The sequence below is a fragment of the Lissotriton helveticus genome, chromosome 10 (genome assembly GCF_964261635.1).
Source record: "Lissotriton helveticus chromosome 10, aLisHel1.1, whole genome shotgun sequence".
NCBI lineage: Eukaryota > Metazoa > Chordata > Amphibia > Caudata > Salamandridae > Lissotriton > Lissotriton helveticus.
The window spans coordinates 223,949,788-223,971,879 of NC_136071.1; the positions used below are offsets into that span (position 1 = coordinate 223,949,788).

Below are 22,092 nucleotides of genomic sequence, written 5' to 3' on the forward strand. Positions count from 1 at the left end.
ACTTAAACTGGTAAGATTCCACTTATGCCATAATGAATATTAATATGTCGACTCTAGCAATGGAATCTGATCGCCTGTTATACATTCCTGAAGGTAGTCTCCTGCCATACCCTGGTGCAGTCTTGTAAAGCTCATAAGTGACCCCGGCCTCATCTACTGAACCACGACAGTGGTAAGTGTCGCTGTGAATCTTCTCAGCATATAATGGGCCACAATATAATGATACTTGAAAATAATTATTATTTCTCTTCCTTTGGCGTAACATCATACAACAGTACCCGGCTGGGTTCACTGTAAGTGCATTTAATCTTGTACTCACGCTTGGTGGTCACCCCTCGAGTTAGTATCCTGTTCACGTGTAATTCTACGTCTAGGTAACCAGTTTACTTGCCTCCCAATAATCTTCAATTAAACATCTTCGCTAAAAATAGTGTTCTTACACCAATTTTAAATTAAATCTTTTTCACCCCCTATTCACAGAGTCCCACATTGCTTAGTCCTGACGAGACCCATTATACTACTTGGGTCGAAACGCCGTCGACACCCCCAGAAAACGAACCCTATGAACAGTGCCTATGATTCTTGATAGCCATTGTTACAAACTACTGTCCTTATTATTAATTGTTGGTCGTTTTCTTGTACTATTATTCCTTTTAGAAACCTTATATGTCACTCCTGTTTGTATTAGTTTTGTATAATTGTTGTATTTCTTTGGTTCTCACTTTACACTTTGCACTTAATTTTGTAACACTACAAATATTTATTGATTGTGGAAAAAGAATGAAAAAATGAAACAAAGAAACATAAAATTCAATGATGATATGGAATCTTCTGTGTAGAGTCGTTTCTCTGTCGGATACCCTCCTTTAACCCTCTAATTGTTATTAATTAACATAGATTATATCGACTATCAGTCATACATTTACTGTGCCACTGGAACCATTGTTTTACGATATAAAGAACTGACCCTGGTTCCTTAGTGGGTAGGGTTCCCTTGTCTCCCTTGTGATTCTTGACAAATTGTAGCACAATGGTCCTTTTAAGCTTGTCCCCCAACCCGTTGACGTTCCAGCTCATTATCTTTAGGCTCTTATCCCACTTCATAACAATGCACACTGCCTATTGAGACACCCTCCCCGTGATTCCGGATATCTTGCACATGTGTATACATACATTTCTGACGCGACGCCCTGTGTGAGCTGGCACAAATTTCAACAATATCGTTACATTCCTTGTGTGACCTTACCAACCTTCTCCATCCGTCCCCAACCTTCTCCATCCGTCCCCAACCTCCCCAAACCCGCACCCCCAACACCCCCCATCCCCACCCTCCTCCCTGCTCCGTAGGCTTTGAACTACCCACATCCCCAATTAGCAGAGTGCCTTTCGCCCGATGCTCACCCCGAAAGAGGAAGAAACAACAACTCTAGATAACCTGTCTTCCTTTCCTTGAGGACCCTTTCGTCGGGAGCGTGCGCTGGCCCCGGCCCCGCCCGCCGCCTGAGCCCCCCCCCCCCAACACAACCGATAAACAATATACCATCAAATCCTGCATCTCGTCACAAGTGGAATTTGTCCATTATTTGTCTGCAGCCCACCCCTGTGGTTAGTATATCCACCCTTGTCGGGACCACCCAGGCCACCGTATGAAGAAGTTGGAGGGGGGGGAAGGGGAGACCTCCAACAATATCACTAAATAGAACTAGCTCCCCTCCAATGCAGGGGCAAATAGTCTACCCCCCCCCCGAGTAAATGACCAGTGGGTGGATCGCGGTCCCCATCGACAGCCGCACATGTTGCAGTACATTACGGTTTACCGCGGTCCAGTCCCGAAGGCCCCTCAGTCTCCGTGGCCAGCCGCTTTACGCTGGGTGTCCCATCTGGGACTTGCAGACCGGGACCTCCAGGAGCGCTGACTCTGGCCGTCCAGTTCTGACCTCCCAGCCATTGACTCCGGGGACGCAGCTTGGGTGTCCCTCCAGATCTGACCACCAGCTCCTTCATCAGTACTAGAGGACTTCCTGTCGATCCATTCCTGCACCTCCGATGGCGAAGTAAAAAATAAGGATTTGCCCCCTGCTAGGATCTTGAGCTTTGCAGGAAAAAACATCATGTACTTGATGCCTCTCTCTAAGCGCCGCCTTTACACCCACAAAGGATCTCCTCTCTCGTTGGACCTGAAGAGTGAAGTCTGGGAAGAACCGAATAGTGACATTTTCGTACTGTAGGTCCCCGGCCTGTCTGGCTGTCTGCAAAATGGCGTCTCTGTCCCTGTAATTAAGGATTTTTGCGATGATTGTCCTTGGCGGTGCCCCTGGTTTCGGCTTTGGGATGGGCGCCCGGTGTGCTCGCTCGACAGTGAATATTTTCGACAGACGTTTGGACTTGAGATGGTTGAGGATCAAGTCCTCAACAAAGAGTCCCATGCTGGGCCCCTCCAGGTCCTCCGGCACGCCTACCAAGCGAATGTTGCTCCTCCGGGACATTCCTTCCTGGTCCTCCAGCCGGAGGGCCATTTGACGATGCTGGTGCACTAGGTCGTTTACTCGCTGTTCCAGTTTCTTGGTCGACGTCTGCAGTTCCGCAATCCCTGCCTCGTTGGCCTTGGTCTTCTCCGACATTTTATTAAGGTCCGTGCGAAGGAGGTTGACCTCTATGGACACCTTGTCTATTTTTGTTTCCAGGGTGGCGCCTAGTGATTGAATGGCCGCCATGATGTTAGCCAACAACGGTTCTTTCTGGCCTGACTGATCCCCTGCTGGACCCTCCGCCTGCGGCGTAGCCCTGTGCACCGTGTACTTATCAAGTTTGTTGGTCTGAGTGGCCGTAACTTGTTTGGGCCTCATGCCTGCGAGTTCTCGGTCCAGTAACCGGGCTAGCGGTGTGGTTCGTCCCGTCCGGGATTCAAACTCAATTCCAGAGGGGGTAACTGGATCAGCGGTGCGGTCCTGCCGCCTGTCTGACCAAAGGTCTCTCCAAGGGGCGCACGGGGCCTCCCGTGTAGGTTGTATGGGCTCCCGGGCTGTTCACATTCCCTCCTCTCTAAGGCCTCACCGGCCCTCAGCCGCCATCACCAGGAGCCGCCGCAGCAGAGACCCGTGCGCCTCTCCCCCCAGAGACCCCCGTCAATTCAGTGGCCCAGTGTGGTCCCCACCGGCAGCGCACACCTCAGTACTTTGGGCCCTCTCCGAAGAAGCTCAGTAGGTCTCCAAGACTGCCCGGTCTTCCTCGGATGGGTTCCGCCTCAACCAGGCAGGCCTCACGTGGTTGTACTCGTCCTGTTTCGCCGTTCTCCGCTGTGTTGCAGGGCTGCTTAATGGCCTCAAGGTCTCCCTCCGGTCTGCGCAGGCCGCAAGTCCCCCCCTCTCCGGGCCTCAGCTTTCACCACCACCGGGCCCGTAGCTCGCTCTCGGCAATGCAGGGAGAGTTTTTCTGTCCCATAGGCTCCGCGCCTTCGGGATCGTGCCACCTGAAGTTTTGTAGCGGCTCCTCACAGGAGCCCAGCCGGGCCCTGTCTCGTCCCGACTAGGCCGCAAAGCCGGGGTGTCGTCTGGAGAAAGAGGCAGTCTGCGGCGCACCCTCGCTCCGGGCCGGTTCTCGGGTCTCAGATGTCGGGGCCGCCACCCTACGACGGAGCAGTGCAGCGAGGCCGGAGTCAGACCGCTGGGCGAACATTGCGAAGGGCAACCCAGCGCTGCTGCTAAAGTTACGGATTTATGCCGGATTTATGGGGGTTGAAGGCTCGATAGCGCAGAGCTCTCGGGTCAGGCAGCCATCTTAGCCGGCGCCTAGCCACGCTCCCTTGTCTTCATCTCTTAATTGGCAAATTTGTCAAGATCATAAGAGGGGCAGGATCCACTTTGTAATTATGGACTAGTATATTGTGGTCAACCTTGGTAACATGTCAAAATGATGGTATATCCTGAGGAAGATGGGAGTAGACATAGAACAAATTAATATGATTCAAAGACCTCATAACTTTACCAGTATTCAGGATTCCAGTCTGGCTCTGAAGGAGGATCCACCACATACATTAAGTATGAAAAAGGTGTACAACAGAGGTGTGTGTTGGGACCTTGACTGTTCTCTGCATAGATTAATGAATTTGAGAAGGAGCTCAATGGGCCTACCTCCAACCCTCTCTCTCTTGTTGTTGGTATTATTCTACCTCCAACCCACTCATGATTCCGAGGAGACACTGCCCCTCTTGCCCTATGAGGACGTTGAGAACCGTCATTGGTCTTAAGCAAATAGTGTCTGGTATAAACAATTTGAGAATCAGCTTGGCCTAAAAAAACAAATGTGTCCACATCTGAGTTTGTCTTATGGGACACCCTTTTTAGGTTGAGTATTTTAAACATCGTGTATACTACCTGTTGCAAGGCATATTGAGGATTACCAAGAACAAAGACGGGACTTGGAACCCTGCCACTGCTTACCGTTGGTTGGCTTTACTTATTACTTTCTGCATGCTTCTTACTCAAATCCCAGCTTGTCAATCATGTGTTGGTCTCTCCCACCCCTAGAGCATTGCCTCTTTACAATCTGACAGGCATCGCTCCTTCCACAGCTTGCTGTTAAACTCTCTTTTTCTTTTGTGTGAAGCACTCCATTGTATTGCATGCGTTGAAGCCTCTCTCTCTCGTGTATGTCTCTTTCCCATGAACTCAATGTTGCTTGACTGCTTCTCCTCATGCCCTCACTCTAGCACTCAACCATGTGCTTCTGCTTGTTCACTCTCCCCATCTGTGCACTCTGTATTGCTTTCCCGAACCCCTGTATTGCTTTTGCTCCCACCTTTCCGTCTCATCTCCTCCAGCCTTTCCCTGTTGATTTCACATCCTGTCCCACTTCTGAGTTAATCATTGCCACGTCATTTGCCTCCCACCCTCCACCTTGTTGTTTTGCTGTTTCCCCCCACCCAGTGTTGCTTCTGGCTTACCCGCCATAAAAAATAAAAAAATGTTTTTGCTTTTTATTTTAATTTCAGTTGCTAATGCAACTCAGATGCATGTCTACAAAATTGCAGGGGCGGCTCAAATAAAGGCTTTTGTTTTAAACATTAGCCACGCTGTGGTTTATTGGCTTTGCCAATCCTTGTGAGTTCTCTTTGACTCTAGCCTAAATTGGAGAGCCTTAATATTTAACAAACGTGCTAGTATATTGAGGTTTGCTAGAAGAAGGGGGTAAGCATATTAAATAATTGTCACAAATTTTGAGGCAAAGAGCATGGCGAGGAGTATGTATAGGGCTACTTTTTGGGGTTAAACCAGAATACATTTGTTACAAATTTAAAAAAACACGATATTTGAATAGGGCATTAGGTTTATACCCCATGATCCTCAAACTAGAGGATAAATATGCTGCTCCCCTGTTCTGGTTCTCAGTTTGATCAAACGGTTTTGCTGAACAGACCAGATGCATCATGCTAAATGTACATGTGATGGACACCTCAAATGCTATTCACTGGTTGCATTACATTCAGGTTACACTGGGAACTAGTTTGTAGTAAGGGTTTTAGGTAACTTGATAAGATACTGCCATCTTAAATGTGTATAAGGGAAATGCTGTGCTCTGTTGTACTTAACAGCTAAGGGTAGGAGATGGCCCAATTTAACAAACAAAATGTAAAGTACTACTTCTTTCTTAAAACATGTTCGAGCCAGAGCAATATTTAGGTTGGGTCTCAAACCCCAGAGAGAATTTTTTTAACTCGCTTTAGGTTTAGCATTCTTTTATAAATGGTAGCTTTTTCAAGGGCAGCACTGTGGAGATTATGAGGTGAGAATAAACCTAGAATCTACCTTTTGTTCTACTAAGCCTCTAGAAAAGAGTTTTAACACCTATTACATACATTGGGTAATTGCTGTTGGGGACCATTATTTGTAAACTCACTGATAAAACTTCACCGTTAATCAGCTCTTCTTTTTCAAAATGTGTAATGGGAGCATTGAAGATTACAGCGAATAGGAAGCGCAATATTGATAGGAGCTTTGGGATGGATAATGAGCTGTACAGCTTTTGTACATTTGTTCTTTTATTAATTATGCAAATAGCAGATTTTACATATATTTGTTATGGAAATAGTAAGTAGGCAGTATATATTAATTGCTTGTTATGTACAAAAGGTAACCAGTGTTGCCTAGTGGTTGAAAGGGGACATCTTTCAACATATATAACAGGGTAGACTCTACTGGGGAAACTGAGACTCTTTGTATATTGGACAATGCCCAATTAAGTACTTTGACAACGTTCCCACCATAGTGGCTAGTGATTTTAATTGTACTTTTGAGCCCCCTTGCACTAACCGCCCCAGATCTGACAGAGGAGTGGGGTAGGGAATGGTCAATCCCGCCGCTAACTTTACCTAAGGTCAAATGGACGAAGAGAGGTGGCCAGGTGCTTGCATTAACACTCCAGCACGACTTACGAGCAACAAATGGGAGAACTAGATCATACTCAAATGGGGCCCACACGTATTATAGACCTAACCACACTAGTAGAATAGATTATTGTTTAATAACCCCCATCCTATGGTCTGTACTTGACGATATGCTAGTGGAAAACAGACCTGAAAGTGATCAGAATGCACTCACACTTTCTCTATTTGTGTCAGGTAATGCACAGACAAATCCAAATGACTACCGTAACCTGGGAGTACTCGCACTCACAAACAACCAGCGATCGGTTAAGTGGGGTTGGGTAGAAAAGCATCCGGAAGTGCTCGACTTAGTCAAGGAAAAAACATCCGATCTAAGAGTCCCTAGCTAAAACCCCTCAAAGATGCTGTAAAGTACCTATGTCTATGCCATGAGCGCCTCTTTGATGAGATTAGGGAATTGCTTAGTCAGCCTCTTAAAGCCTTAGGAAGTTGTAGCCTTTGTACTGGTACTAAGCATCATTCTACAAGCTCCTGGTTTAATCAGGACTGTAGAAGGTCAAAGGGGGAGCTTATTAGTGCTGTTTAGCGCAAGGCGCACTCGGAGTTTGTGACCTGCATAGCTAAGTATAGGCGGGCTATCACTAGTGCCAAAAAGGAGTGGGAGAGTTTGCAGTGGTTAACCTTACACACAGCACTAATTGATAAAGATCAAAAATCCTTTTGGAGAGAGGCAACCTACTGGCTAAAGGGAGAGAAACCAATGTTGGCATATAATATATACAGCCTGATGAAAGGATAGCTTACTTTGGGTCTATGCAAACAATAACAAAGATAGGGATGAAACAGGGGAGTCCCCAGGCGAGGGTTTGAGTGGGGACTCTGCGCCCTTGAGCTTCAATATGGCAGAAACTGACCGGGTGATTTCATCTTGTGTTTCATCACGGGCCCCAGGTCCAGATAAAATCCCCAACTACTTGCACAAAGGGGATAGATCTCTTTGGGGCTTGCACATGAACATGTTATCAAACTTGATTCTGTCCGGGGGGTCTGTACCAACATCGTGGCAGGCCATGGAAATTGTGCCCATCTTCAAGAAAGGCGCAAAATCAAGCCATCAAGCTATAGGCCGGTAAGCCTAATAGATTCCCTCTAAAAGATCTTCTGTAAACAAGTTCTAGGGAGGCTCCAAGAATGGTTGACGGAGTCCCATATCCTAAGTGATCTCCAGCGAGCTTCTGTCCCAAAGTCAGTACCTTAGACCAGGTTTTTTGTTTCATCCGCATCTACTGGAAGGAAGTGGATGTTAAGGGGGAAAATTATATGTGGCCTTTGTCGATCTATGCACAGCTTTTGACTCAGTGCCCCGAGCAAAGCTGTGGAGAGTCCTGAAAAAAATGGGCCTGCCTCCAAATCTCTTAGACATTTGAATCAGACTACATGCTTCTAATTCAGCCCAGGTAAGGTAGGGCCCAAATAATAAAGTAGCCAACACCTTCTTTGTAAACCGTGGAGTGAGGCAGGGATGTGTGTTGGCGACAACTCTTTTTACTTTATTTATTATTGGGTCATTGAGTTCTTGGACAGGCATGGCTGCGATTCCCCAAAAATAACCAATAGAAGAACCTCTGCCTTGTTATTTGCGGATGACACCCTTTTAATTTCCAAATCGCCCCAGGGACTCCAACAACTTTTAAATGATTTTATACAATTTTGTAATGATATGGGGTTGTTCTTAAACGAGGGAAAAACGAAGTACATGATTTTCAATAAAAGAGGGGAAAAACATCCCAGCAGATCCATTCGGGCAAGTAGCACTTCTCTTGAACAAGTTGACGTCTTTGATTATTTAGGAATTCATGCATCCCCATCAGTAAACTGGGACGCACACAAGGAGAAGGCTAAGTTGCATCAAATTTTTCAATGTACCATATTAGTAAGATACCCAGAAAAACAGCGTCACAGCAGATTGCACCCGCACTCGAAATTTACAATTCTAAGGTTCTGGGGTGTAGAGCTGTGGGGTACAGGAAATATATCGCCTTTAACAGTTGTGGAAAATCGTTTAAGGTCCTTGGTTGACCTCCCCCCTAGGACCCCACTGAAACCCTAGTACATGGATCTGGCACACAAACAATTGAAACACAAGGCAATCTATTGATTGATAATGTTTTGGTTTAGGTTGTGGACTGTAGAAGAGCTTGAATCCTACCGTAACATGAGGCGAACCCCAAGAGCAACAAGCATTTGCAATACAATAGGTCTCGCATTTACGGAGTTTGAGCTATTGGCACTATAATTAACAATGCTTGTGAAGAGGGGTTTGGTGAGTTTTTGTTCGATCAGAGTACGGGGACTCACGGTGCAATGTTGCTCGCGGCTGACCTCGGGATCTGGGTGGGCACAAACTGTACATTTAAGGGGTAGACCCGGGATGGATAGCTCCTTCTGTGAGGTTGGCTACTGCGCGGAAGCGCCCCCATAGCAAGCACCCTGAACCTCCACTCCCCACCATGTACAAGTTTCCCTTCTCTGGTTCTGGGCACCCTCACAACGCCATCGACCTGGGACCTCTGTTGCCTCCCTGACCTCCAGCCATCTTTGATTTCCAACTTCCTAAAATAGCCCCACGAGCGGATGGTCTGCGGGTCGAGCTATTCCTCTGGGGTCTTGGGGGCATTGCCAGTGGGTGACATCTGCCAGAGTTCATACCAAGCTTGGGGAGTGAGAGAAGATCTGGTAACCCTTATTGGCTACGGTCCTCTTATATATATTTTTTATATTTGGAATACAGGCATAGTATGAGATATTTACATTTTGCATAGCATAGCTCCTCTAACTCAAAACGCTTTGAGAGCCGCCACAGGAGGGTACGTAGGTGGATATCATGATCGCAGGCGGCCTCGGGCCGGCAGCTCCTGACTGAGTGCACCGGGCAGGAGAGGCCCCTGGCTCGCGTGGATCCCGGAGCGGGACGCGCGGCTGTTGCTAGGTGGCAGCCGAGAGACACAATAACAAGCTTTCTCCGTGGAGCCGAGGGGGGGGGAGGGAGTGAAATTGCGCAAGCATATATCCTGTCCTGCGTGCACGTAGACAGGGAGGGAGGGAGGGGGAGAGAGGGAGCGAGCTGAGCCCTACGCACGTGAACATCTCCTGTTCGCATGCGCGTCCACATTTCCAGTCCGTCTCTTGCGCATGCCCATCTCTTCTCTCGCATGAGAGGCAACTCAGTAACAATACTTCTCGCTTCGCCAAGCGAGACCTAAAAATGAAAGAATTGCTTTGGAAATCGATTCTAAAAGGATTTTACAGTTTCAGAATCCACCCTGACCAAAGACTTTCCTAAATTTAAATGTTCTTTGCTCTTTGAGCCAACCATTGATGAAACTGTTCCGCAGATGTCACGGAAACTCTTTCTGCAGTTTCGCTACAAATCTCTTCCCACCAAACTGTTTTGTTCAAAATGGTCTAGCAATAATGACTTGGTTATCTTTGCCCTGCATGCCAAGCTAGTCCAGAATCCATACTCCCTCTACTCTTTTTTTGCCCGAGCTACCAGTCCTTGAGGAAAAAATGGATTGTCCTGCTATGTTTTCTAGCGGGACGGGGGCATTACTTGGAGGTCCTATGTTTTTTGTGTACTGACACTCGTCAATCTACTGTATTTGGTCTTGCTAAATTCTGGCATGCCCTTTGGATTAGGCGCAGGAAAATAAGTATGGGAGACACCTTGTCTGGAAAAGTATTGCTAGACCAGTTTATGTAACTGTTAATTAATGGCTGTGTAAATATGAGATCTTAGCACCGTAATTTTTATTATACATTTGGATGCTTTTGCACGTGGCACCTTTTCAAATGTTTTGGGGGCCCTTTTTATTCGGAATTTGTATAAATGTTTCTATGGATTTTCTTTTTAACTCATATCATTTAATTGTATTGTTGCTTTATCTTTTTTAAAGGACAAACAGTCTGTGCTATATACTTTTTAGGATCTAACTGATCATAATAAAGTTTGTTGATGATGATGATGATTAAAGTTTCTAACCTTTTAAGCTCTTCTACATGCGGTGCCCTTTAAAGTCAGGTCTTGTTTTCTTAACTTTACAAAATCTGTAACAGACGACTGACTTCCTTGATATGTTCCTTTGGCATTACAACCATACTGATGATATCAACTCCAAATTAGACAGTTTCCCCCCCCTCTTCAAATGCCATCCCCTCTACTTATATAACCGAATCGTGGAGATCCACAGTTGGATAAACTCCCAGTGGTTAAAGCTGAACACTGACAAAACAGAAATCATGACAACTGGTGGGAATCAAAGCCCAAAGCAACTTTCCTTCTGGCCCACAGTTTTTGGCCCATTGTAAAAATCATGATTTAATATAGACGCTTCACTGGAGATGGATAGCCTAGTCTCAGCAGTAGTATCATCATGAACATTCCACTACTATCGCCTATGCGCACCACCTTTATGTCCTAAAGTCTATAAATAGCAATGTGTTGGCCACTCTTGACATGTCTGGATTACTGCTATTTCCTTTCCCTCAGAATAAAGATTTCTCCTTTTACTAGACTACAGACAAAACAAGCATTTACAATGCAACGGTTTCGCCTTTGGAAAAGTTAGAGCTATTGGCATTGTAAATGACAACAATTTTATTTATGTGTTGGCTTTGAAAACAAATAAATGGCATTGTCATTTACAAAGCCAATAGCCTAATCTCTCGCAAATACGACACCTATTGCATTTGACCCCCACACACACACAAAACTGGATCACAAGAAGGGAACAGAGGCACACACAAAACCGGGTCACAAGCAGGCAACAGAGGCCCACACAAAACCGGGTCACAAGCAGGCAACAGAGGCACACACAAAACCGGGTCACAAGCAGGCAACAGAGGCACACACAAAACCGGGTCACAAGCAGGCAACAGAGGCACACACAAAACCGGGTCGCAAGCAGGCAACAGAGGCACACACAAAACCGCATTGCAAGCAGGCAACAGATGACATCTCCTTAAATAACTCCGTACCCCGACATTTGTTTGTGGTATAAAACTATTATTTTAACATCTTTTTTTGTTATATTTTCTTTGTAAAACTAGACAGACGTCAAAAAGAACTACAGATAAATACTGATAAAATGGCCCAAAAATACATTCGAATACATAGAGACAGAAATGTGGAGAAAAAAAAAATCGGGAGCCTTCATCATAACTTTATCCATTGTCAACAGTTTGTTTGACCTTAAATGGTAAAGTTATCACAGTACTGTAAACTTTCCTTGGTGTGTATCAGGGCAGCAGAAAGCGATAAACATTATCAATACAAAGAAATATGACAGGTATACGTTGTGCAATCCATTCTTCTCCATAAATAGTTTTCAGGTATTATTCATACAGCCACAGATGTTAGTTCTGCTCTCAAAAGTATTATAGTAACCGCTCAGGGTGCACATTCTTCATGTGGATACAGTTGCGAATGTGGCATCGTCTTTCAATCAGCTTGTCTTATCATTATGGACCAGCCTGAGATAAATCGAATGATATTTTGATCTACCAAAATGTGTATGTTGAATGCATAAGTGTGGTGGGAGTAATCCATCGTGAGTAGATGTCTGTAACGCTACAAGTTAACCAAGCTCGTGTCCTAGCGCCACGTTTTGATAGCTGTTGCTAGATCTGCTGTCCCCCCTACCTGCTGTTCCAATTTGTCCTGTGTAGGGTGCATCACACCGTTGAGGTCCCTGACAATTATAACTGGGTTGTCTGAAATCTGAACTGTCTCGTGGACTCTTGGGATGGGGAACTACTCTTGCCCCATGTTTGGGTGTAAATTGTCGCTATAGTCATAGGCTGGCCTGCCCATTCTCCCACCACGATCAGGTCGCCTGCCACTTTGTCTATTTTGACCATCTTTTCCCCAAATGTGTGTTTGTAATGCAATAGTATGCCACCTCTGGCTTTCTTGGTAGGCGCAGCTGCATGATATTATGTAGGGAAGCACTTAGAGAGTAGTTGGTCCTGGTCTTAGCTGATGAGTCTCTTGTAAGAGACATGTATCTGCTCCCAGTCTCATAAGCTTCCCAAGGATGCTCAGACGATGTATGTCACTATATTCAATTGTGTGTTTCTACACATCGCATGTGCAAAGGTGTGGGGAAGTGCTGCACAGGGTATTCAACACGAGAAACGTAGGCAACATAACTTATTAATAGTGCATCTAAACCAATATTAACTATTTGCACATATTTCAGTGGGAGGAAATGGCTTGTAGGTGATCCCTGTAGTACGATGCTACTCTCGCCCTGCCCCGATGACACCACTTCAAACGAGCGAGACGTATGGTAGCCATGAAGCAGCCGTGAAGTGTGTTCAGACCTCGGGTTTGTTGATACACTAGCCGTGAACAGAGACAGCACAAATCCAGACTGAGAAAACATCTGTCCACGGAGCCAAATCAGGGTTAGAAGAGTCACACGGACAGCGGGAGGGGGGCCGGATGAACGGGCTCACGGACAGCGGGAGGGGGCGGATGAACGGGCTCACGGACAGCTGGAGGGGGGCGGATGAACAGGCTCAAGGACAGCGGGAAGGGGGGCGGGCTCACGGACAGCTGGAGGGGGGGCGGATGAACAGGCTCACGGACAGCGGGAGGGGGGCGGGCTCACGGACAGCGGGAGGGGGGGTGGACAGTGGAAGGGTTAACGAGCTCACGGACAGCGGGAGGGGGGGCGGGAACGGGATAAATAAAAGTATTGACTTACCTGCTAGCAACTCGAAATCGCGCAGCCCACCCCTGCAAGGCACACGTTGGAAATGAAACCAACATGCCGATACCAAAAAAAACAAAAACGCCCACCGCCGGAATGACGTTACAAAGGGGCGGATAGGGAAAAATCGCCAGAAACGCCCACGAATCGCCTCGCAGAGTGACAGACGCCTCTCTCTTCCAATGGCTAGCCTATATTTATGGAGCTAGCCAATGGAAGACAGAGGAGGGACACAAGCCACATATTCTCAAAAGATTTTGCCTGCGCGAAAGTCTGCTGCGCAGCGTTCGGCGAGGCGAAACCTAACAAAAACAAGCAGCAAGCAGGGCAACTGGTCCCTTGTGTAACCACCGCATGTCACCTATACAACAAGAACTACACTGGCCACCCATTCCTAGAGGGTAATTGTCAAGTCTCGCTGTACTGTTCGCTGCTTTTTGTATGGGAAGGTCCCTGTTACCATTTCTAAGAGGCTTTATAAAACACACTCAATCCACAAACCTCTATTCCACATCTTCGGTCTCTCTAACCATCCCTGGGTTCCATAGAAGGTGGCTTCATCTATTTAAAAAGCTGGCATCTGGAACCTCCCCCCAAAAAAGATGCAATCTATTGCTAAACTTGTTTTGTTTAGGAAAACACTTAAAACTTGGCTCTTCCAAACTGGTTTTCTGCTTATTTAGTTCTCTGCACTGTTTTGTCTACCATAATTTAGCACCAAGAGACCATAGGGTGTTAGAGCACTTCACTACTCTGACTAAAAATGTGTGTTAATTGAAAGCCAAAGGCATCAACACAGACTGACTGCAATGTAAACAATACCATTTTAATTCCAACCACTGCTTCTTCAAGCCCCATTTGCTCACGTGTGAAATTTAGATGGAATTAAACATCACATTGCGTTTTATGTAACAGTCCTTGGTTAGGGAAACAAAGACATTACACAGAACAGTACATAAGCTTGTATGATACAATAGTACAGATGATAAATTATATATTATACAGTAAAACATCAATGGTCAGTACAAATGCACAAAAAAGCAGCCTGCTCCAAGATATATAAAACGTTTTGATAGATTGGTCGCGTTAAGATTTCTAAAGTTTCAATTGCTGTTCAATATTGTACCATGGAAAGTGAATGTCACAAATCCCAACATCTGAATACACAATGATATTAGTCGTGGTGAATATTAACAAAGATGGCTAATAGTTGGAATGGTCTGGCATTTATGACCACTACATCAACTATCACAGTGGTTCTTGCTCCTGCATTCTGCATAACCTGGCATATGAGGGGGACCCAATGGATACACACTCTGGTTCCTAAATGGCACTATTCAATTGACTGCATGTATATTCCTATTTTTGGTGGAGCTGATAAGGTTTACAAAAATGAAGGGATAAGTCGTAGAAAAACAAAATTAACACTACTGGTTGGCCTTGTTGACCCGTAAGGCTACTTTAGGCTGTGCAATTTACAACTAAAGCTCCTTTTTTCTAAGAAAAAAACTAATTTAAAAATTGGCTTTTCATCAAATAACAGGTGACTGTTGCTCTAAAAATGTATCTCCAAGTTCCATTATGATTGGGTGATAGTACAAGTATGGCATTCACTTTGAAAAGTTCTTTGAAAGGTATGAGGGAGGACGTCTCTAATTGCCAAGCCACATGGAGATTACAGGGTATTAATACATTGTTATTTAGTCAAGCATGCCTTAACTCAGAAGATCAAAACATAGCCTCAACAATGTTCAAGCACAAAACATGTGTGAATGACAATTTTAGAAAGTACTTCTGAAATTCAATACCATCAGATTGTATGAATTGTTCAACACTTTGAGGAAATGATCTAATTAGAAATTTAAAGGAAATACCATCTAGGTGTAATTTGTTACAACTGGTTAATCTCTGCAATTCTTTTGATGCTCTGCTCATATAATTGCAAATCCTTGTGTGGTTTACAGTGGAGTTAAAAAGCCTTAGGATTGATGAGCTGAATATTGGAATGTTATCAAATAATCTGCACACTTCATAGTTTTGTGCAATACCGTTCAACTTTCTTTGTCCAAAATTTCAAATACACTATAACTTGTGTTAATGAAGGGATCTCACAGTATGTGTCAGGGAAGAAGGGTGCACCTCATAGGATAGTGGTGAATTTTAGTCAAAGGAATTGTTAGTTGCGATGACTGCAAATCACTTGCTATTATGAAATGTAAGCATACCTTCAAGCGCATAACATAGGGACACTACATTTTGTTAAGGGCAATATTAATGCAAGCCCTTCATTAAAAAAATGCAATAGTGTATTTACCAATTATACACTTTTTTAAAAAATATTATCACTTTCAAATGGTAATCCTGATACAGAACAAACGTGAGGTGGGAATGCACTCCATGTAAACGTATATACTTGCAGACATGCTGTTTCACTCAATTGGCAGGAAACAGTTTAAGTCTAACACCAAAGTACTGGGCACTCCCCATTCGTTGCAATTCCTTTCAACATTACTTGATAAGTACACAGAAGATACCTTGCTCTACTGACCCATGACGACTTCCATGAAATGAAAGATTGACGTTCAAACACTATTTAGAATAATCACCTTCTTCCTCAGATCAAGTTATGGTACAATTGGTGGATTTGAAAGGAACGCATGTTTGCATATTTGCTGTGGGTGGCAGGTGAATGCTCCAAAAAACAATTTGGACGAATTCAAGCAAAGTCAATGAGGGAAAAATCTTTGGGATGAAGCAGGATTCTATGTCAGGACCGGAGGCTTCGGATTATGCCTTTTTCAGCAGGTGGACAGGAGAGCAGGATAATCGAGGATACAAAAAGAAAACAAAGGAAGTGCAAAGATGTAAATGTTAGGAAAAAAGTATGAATTACTGAACAAGACAAATTTGTGCAATAATAAGACAAGACATTGACAGAAAAGAAATGAGTGAATTAAGCAGCACATGGAACAGAAAGAATGATTTGAAAAGATGGACAAGAAATTAAGCGGAAAGCACTAGTAAAGACTGTGGATTTGCTATGAGACCCATTTTTTTCATGCATTTGATTGTCCAGACACTTTGAAAGACAATACGTAATTAAGGAAGGCCACTATGGTACATCAAGTCTTTAGCACTAACACATTTGCAGCTTTTAGGTTACTGTTTTGATATGACTCCTATATACATCTGCCCACAAAGAAAAAGGTACTTAAACACTATTTAAACATCTTTACATCAACATATCAACAGGGGCACAGTGTAGTGTTGATAACAAAATGATAGAGAAAGTTTAAATGATACCAGCATATAAATTTAGAATCTATTAACACGTGGCACTCGCTTCCGATATAACTTTGCTGAAAGTTGCCTCCGCAGAGTGAAAATAAAAATAAAACTTTCATTATGCCTCCGAAAAAGACAAAATTGCTTACATTTGATAATTTAAGCACAGAGAATGAAGAGTAAAAAGCAAGTAAAACTTAGCTGGTTGAAAGTCTTAAATCTCAAGAATCACATAATATCTAAAGTTTTACTTTTGCAAAACTATTAAACGTTGCCAGAAACTGTATTCTTTTCAAATACCAAATTAAAGGAAAAGTAATTATATTTAGTGTCCAAATTTCCCTTTTTAAAAATATGTTCTCACCTAACAAGTCGCTTAAAACCATAAATAAGTGGGCACAATAAAAAGATTTGGCTTCCTCAATACATTTCAGCCACACCTAATAAAAATTCCACCACAAAATGACACTGTTAAATAACATTATAAAAATATTAGCAAAAATGACTAGTACGGTAGGTAAAAATCTGCAAAATCAAATATGAAACTGTAGTAAATCAGAATGTGCAAAGGTATCAAAAAATAACTACATGTAGTAGATTGTAGCTTAAACTATGTGAAAGTAGCCAAATTTCATTAAAATTTGCTCTTCTACTTTGTAAATATAACTCACATGGCAAGTCAAATTAAAGCAAGATCTGAATAAAATGCCACGTTTCAGTCGATACTGAAGAGGTGTGGCAGCCTACACACTAAAAGCTCATTAAAAGGTTTTTAACATTTGCACTGTATGCAGCCTCTTTCACTTAATAGCTTCATTTTTTCATTCTTTGATATACAAATACCCTTTTTTTTTAAATAAAAGCTCTAGCAAGAAAGTTGGGTGACAATCTGGCAACATTTCTAGAGAAAAGCAGTTTTCAGTGCTCCTGTAGTTTTCAAATGTTTCTAAAAATAAGCACCGTAGGTGAGAAAATGATATTGTACATAACATAAACCTCCATCTATTAGCATAAAAAGTAATAATATTCCTATGAAATGATTAACTGAAAAAGGTCAACCAAGATATTAAGTTAAATGGAGGGTCCAGTATGCTATTGACTCATATTAAACTTTGAGTTATGGTACAAGAGCCAGGTGCATATTTAAAAATGAAACGAATGACGTAACTGAGTTATCACCTATACCAAAGCCAGACATAATATAACTTTGGTGATGAGACAACATTCTGCGCCAGGATGACAAACAAAGGGGATCTTCCGGAGAAAAGGCTAGTTGAATTGAGCATGTAAAACACAAAGTTCTTTGAAGTTCAAAACTGTAAACTGCAAATCTACTTCAAGTCTCCTCTCTGAAGATGCATCTGAAAGTGGCTTTGTTCAGTTTCTTGGACAACAAGCATCAGCTGAAGAACAATCCAAAATGTTGTAGAGTTGGGAGTCTTCAGAGGAGGAAAGGGTTAGTCGTGTTCATAGACTGAGCAGCAGATGGAGGCAGTCCAGTGTTATGAAGTGGTTGGGACAGTGAGCCACCAATACTCATGTTCATGGCCGGTCCCAGCCTGGAGACAGACGCCATGTTTCCCATAGCTGGAACAGGTTGCACTGCTACAGCAGCAATAGAAGAATGGTGCATTGACTCCATGCTCACAGAGGGCATTGCATTGAAAGACTGGCTAACTCCCATCATCGGACTTGACCTCAGCTGATTTAGTGTCAGGGGCTGAGGCTGGTTCACCTGGAAAGGATTGACGGGAGGTGCTGCTGCAGATGCACCTAAAAGAAAAAGAAAGAATATTATACCCATTGAAAAACATTAATTTCTACTTGCCAGTGCTATAGCGCTTACAAACTCCAAGTTTCTGTAAACAGTTTTCACGACTGAGTATGGCAGATTACTTCAATGAACATTCTAATCATCAGTACATGATTGATTACTTCCTTCAGATTATGTAGTAGCTCTACCAGAAGACCTAAAGACCACCCCTGTATCTGACATTCTGCCTTGCACACAATCTAATGGTTGTCCGATAGGTATTTAATGTAAATTATTTAACAACATGAACATTTGCCAGTTCATGTTTTAGACAACGATGTCATGAATTGGTGGGGATGTGCGAGTGCAACAATGGAAACCACTAAAAAGTTTTATTCAATATCCTGGGTATAGTTAAAGGAACTATAGAGACACTTGGGCTTTGGGAACTATGGGAGGGCTGTGAAAAGACTGTTAAACACAAATGTAACAAGGTGTGTTATATATGAGGGACTCGAAGGTTAATTTTTGGAGAGGCTACATATGCTTGATCTGGATAAACCAGAGCAAGTCTGAAGCTTTTCCTCTAGGGGATACTACACAAGGTATGACAGCCAACCCCCTAAACAACTGGCAACAAACATTTACAGATCTCGCGGGACAAACCAAAAATATGGTTGGCATGCTGGATGACTAGAAAGTAGAAAGATTTTACTTACATTGTCACAATTCCAATGGCAAAAGGATCAAGTTAGCAAACATTCTAGTTTCTAAATGTATCTATATATTTGATAGTGTAAATAGACTTCATTGCATGGGGGAGAAGCTTACTGACCAGACTGGTTTGCTTGTTTTTTTTTGGAGAGGGGGGGGAGGAGAAGCACTTGTGTAGACATTACATCAATGAGGAAAGGGCTATATAGTCCTGTAGATATGGGGAGGATTTAATGCCCATGAATATGGAAATATTTTCAAGTTGCAACTGCAACATGTAATTATGTGGATGGACAGTAATGACCACAAACCACATGAAGCAATGGGAAGGATACACTTCTCTGAAATGGGCAATATGCACCGAAATTCCTAGATTTATTTGAAAGTCAATACTCGTGCAAGTTGTACATTAGCAGTATGGAAAGATGATGCACCCAAGTAAAACTTGTAGGCAAGACCAGCTATGTCTTGAGGTATGGCAAATGGTATCTGCAACGCCAAACTTTATTCATAAGTAGTTTTGAAAATATGTCGAGAATGAACTTATTCCAACAAAAGACCTGGTAATAGAGGGGCATCTTATGCCTTAAAAATAATTTTGGTAAATACACTTCCCTAATAAAACAGTACGCACATGTCCAGGCTGCAATGATTGCTAAATGGATTATGGGTGTGAGGCTTTCTACGATAATATCATATTGTCATACATTATAACGGCTATTTTCTGACAGGCAGTAATGGATAAACCGTTACATTTGGCAGCGCAGCAGTGGCAAGTAGCAGGACCGCGTGCTTCCTTCAGAATGCTCATGGATTGGGAGATAAGGTTAAATACCTGAACTTGAAGACCTCAGTAGCCAGATCGCAAGGTTGAGGCCTCTGGGGACTGGGCGCCTGATTTCTCCATGGTTATGCGAGAAGGTCCGCCTGCTAGGTAGTCTCTTGTATGGAACCACCAAGAACTCAAGGAGAGTGGTGAATGAAGGGGGGGGGGGGGGGGAAGACACCAGGCTAAGCTAAGAGTGAGAGAAGTTTGCCGAAGCCTCCGAACCAAAAACAGAGGGAGAGGTGGAGGTGGAAAAACATAGGCAAATATCCCGGACCAGTTCATTCATAGTGCATTGGCCATGGACTGTGGGTGTAGGAATCTGGAGGCCAAGTTTGGGCATTTTGCGTTTTCTGCCATGACGAAGAGGTCTACATTGGGAAAACCCAATTACTGGTAGTACGGGAGGGGGATTTTTAGTTGGTATTCCTGCTCATTGACTTCTTGCTGCATCCTGCTGAGGAGTTCTGCAAAGTAGTTGCCCACCCCCAGTAGGTATTCTGCCAGCAGATGGATCCAGTGATGAAGAGCCCACCTCCAAATGGTCTGGGATAACTATGAGAGCTGGAGAGAGAGAGTCCTGTCCTGTTTCTGTAGGTAATGTTGTCTGTCCACATAAAGACTGCCTTGCCTACAGTGCAGCAAAGGAAGGCCTTCAACCCTAGGTGGATCGCTAACAGCGCTAGATAGTTGATGTTGAGACCTCAGTGACTGGCTTCTCACTGGTCTTGTAAATGCGCCCACCGCACAGTGTGAGATGCGTCTTTTGACATGGTAATCTCCAAAATCAGGTAGAGAAAAGGCTGTCTCTGCAACAAGTTGTGGGTGCTCTACCACTTCACAGAGTGATAGATGGGGTTGTTAATCAACACTAGATCGTCCCAATGACCTGCCCCTTGAGACCACTGGTGCATAAGCATTCTTGCATCGGGCGCATGTGTAACCTAGTGTGGGGGGACTATGGCGATGCAGGAGGTCATCATGCCAAGGAGGTGCATGACTGTCTGGACTGTGACCTGTTGATCTGGCTGAAAAAGAGGGAGCAACGCATGGAAGGACTGCATCGTTACCCACCTCTGTATTGAGGACTGCACCTAGATAAGGTTGGATCTTAAGGGGTTGAAGGTGGGACTTGGTGGAGTCGAAACCGTAGGTCGTGTTGGAGGTTTATCGTCGACTGGGTGTGCGCGCGACATTGTTGCTGAGTTCCACTATTTGTTGAGTTTTTACGGGGTTGCGCCCAAGTAAAAACTACCCGACCTGGGGCAATATGACAGTACGTTTCAAAGGTTGGTCGGAGTAGTCAAAACATTAAGATACAAATAAATAGAAATGCATGTAGAGCAAAACAAAAGCAAAAACAGATCACCACACATTCGAAGTAAATTCAAAAAGTGGAAATTTAATTTCCATATATTACCAGCATAAAATGCGATTGACATTCTTGGGTTGTTATGCATAACTTATTTGATGTGCTCATAGGTGTAGGAAGCAAAGGGATTTGGGAGCAGTGGTAGTGAATTGACAAGTGAGGGACAAGGTAAAGGTGTTTGTGACATAGAATAAAATACACAATATATACAAATAGACCTTCACAGCCTATATACGGTCTGTTGGTTCCTATATATACATTGCTCATAGGTACATTTGAATTTGATACATTTAGTTCAATGAGCATGTAGGAGTTAAGTAGGACGGTCTACGTTTCGACCCCAGTGGAGATGAGGGTGAGTGGTTGCCTCACAGCGGGGTCTTCATCAGGACAGTAGAGCACCTCTAAGTGACAGATAAAATTCAGTCTCTGATGTGGTGAAAATTTTAGGTAGGTAAAAGTTGCTGGTACCTACTTGTGTACAAGGAAAGACAGCCAATGTTCGATCCTGAGTGGGCTGTCACGGTGCTCCGAGCTTACTAAAAGGGAAAGCCATAATGGGTGATGGTGCATGCCAAAGGAGGATTTTCCAAGACTTTAGGAAAGACCAAGGGGTGGTTTACTCACATAGGTTAGGCACACAACATGAGGAATAAATCTCCCGATGTAGACACTGGTTAATCCGGAATAAGAGTCTGCAGGAAGAAGGGATATAAACTTAAGTCAAGTTGCTCAAGTTTAAAAAGTGCTGGTTAATGAATGTGGCATGTTAGGAACATGGTGGCGAGCACTCCTTGCCATTGAGATCTATCTCGTGTCAGGTTAAAAGTGATAGTAACCAAACGATGGAAACAGCTGCTTATTGCATGTGACAAAAGGTAAAAGAGGCAGTGACACATCGCGTTGCGTGCAGGATCTTTAAAATGCCTGAATGCTGGCGGTGGATTTATGCCGGCATTCGTTCTTGAAAACAATACAGGGTGC

At 43.8% G+C, this 22,092-nt stretch overlaps 1 protein-coding gene across 2 annotated transcripts in view; it reads right to left on the minus strand.

Moving 5' to 3' along the window:
* Positions 1 to 13,970: 13,970 nt before the first annotated feature.
* EPN2 (epsin 2) overlaps positions 13,971 to 22,092 on the minus strand; it is a 358,100-nt gene continuing 349,978 nt past the window's right edge. For both annotated transcript variants that reach the window (XM_078665171.1, XM_078665172.1), the window contains one exon: positions 13,971 to 18,216. In XM_078665171.1, coding sequence (XP_078521297.1) covers positions 17,885 to 18,216 — 332 coding nt within the window. In that variant the 3' untranslated portion in view covers positions 13,971 to 17,884. The remainder of the gene's footprint in view (positions 18,217 to 22,092) is intronic.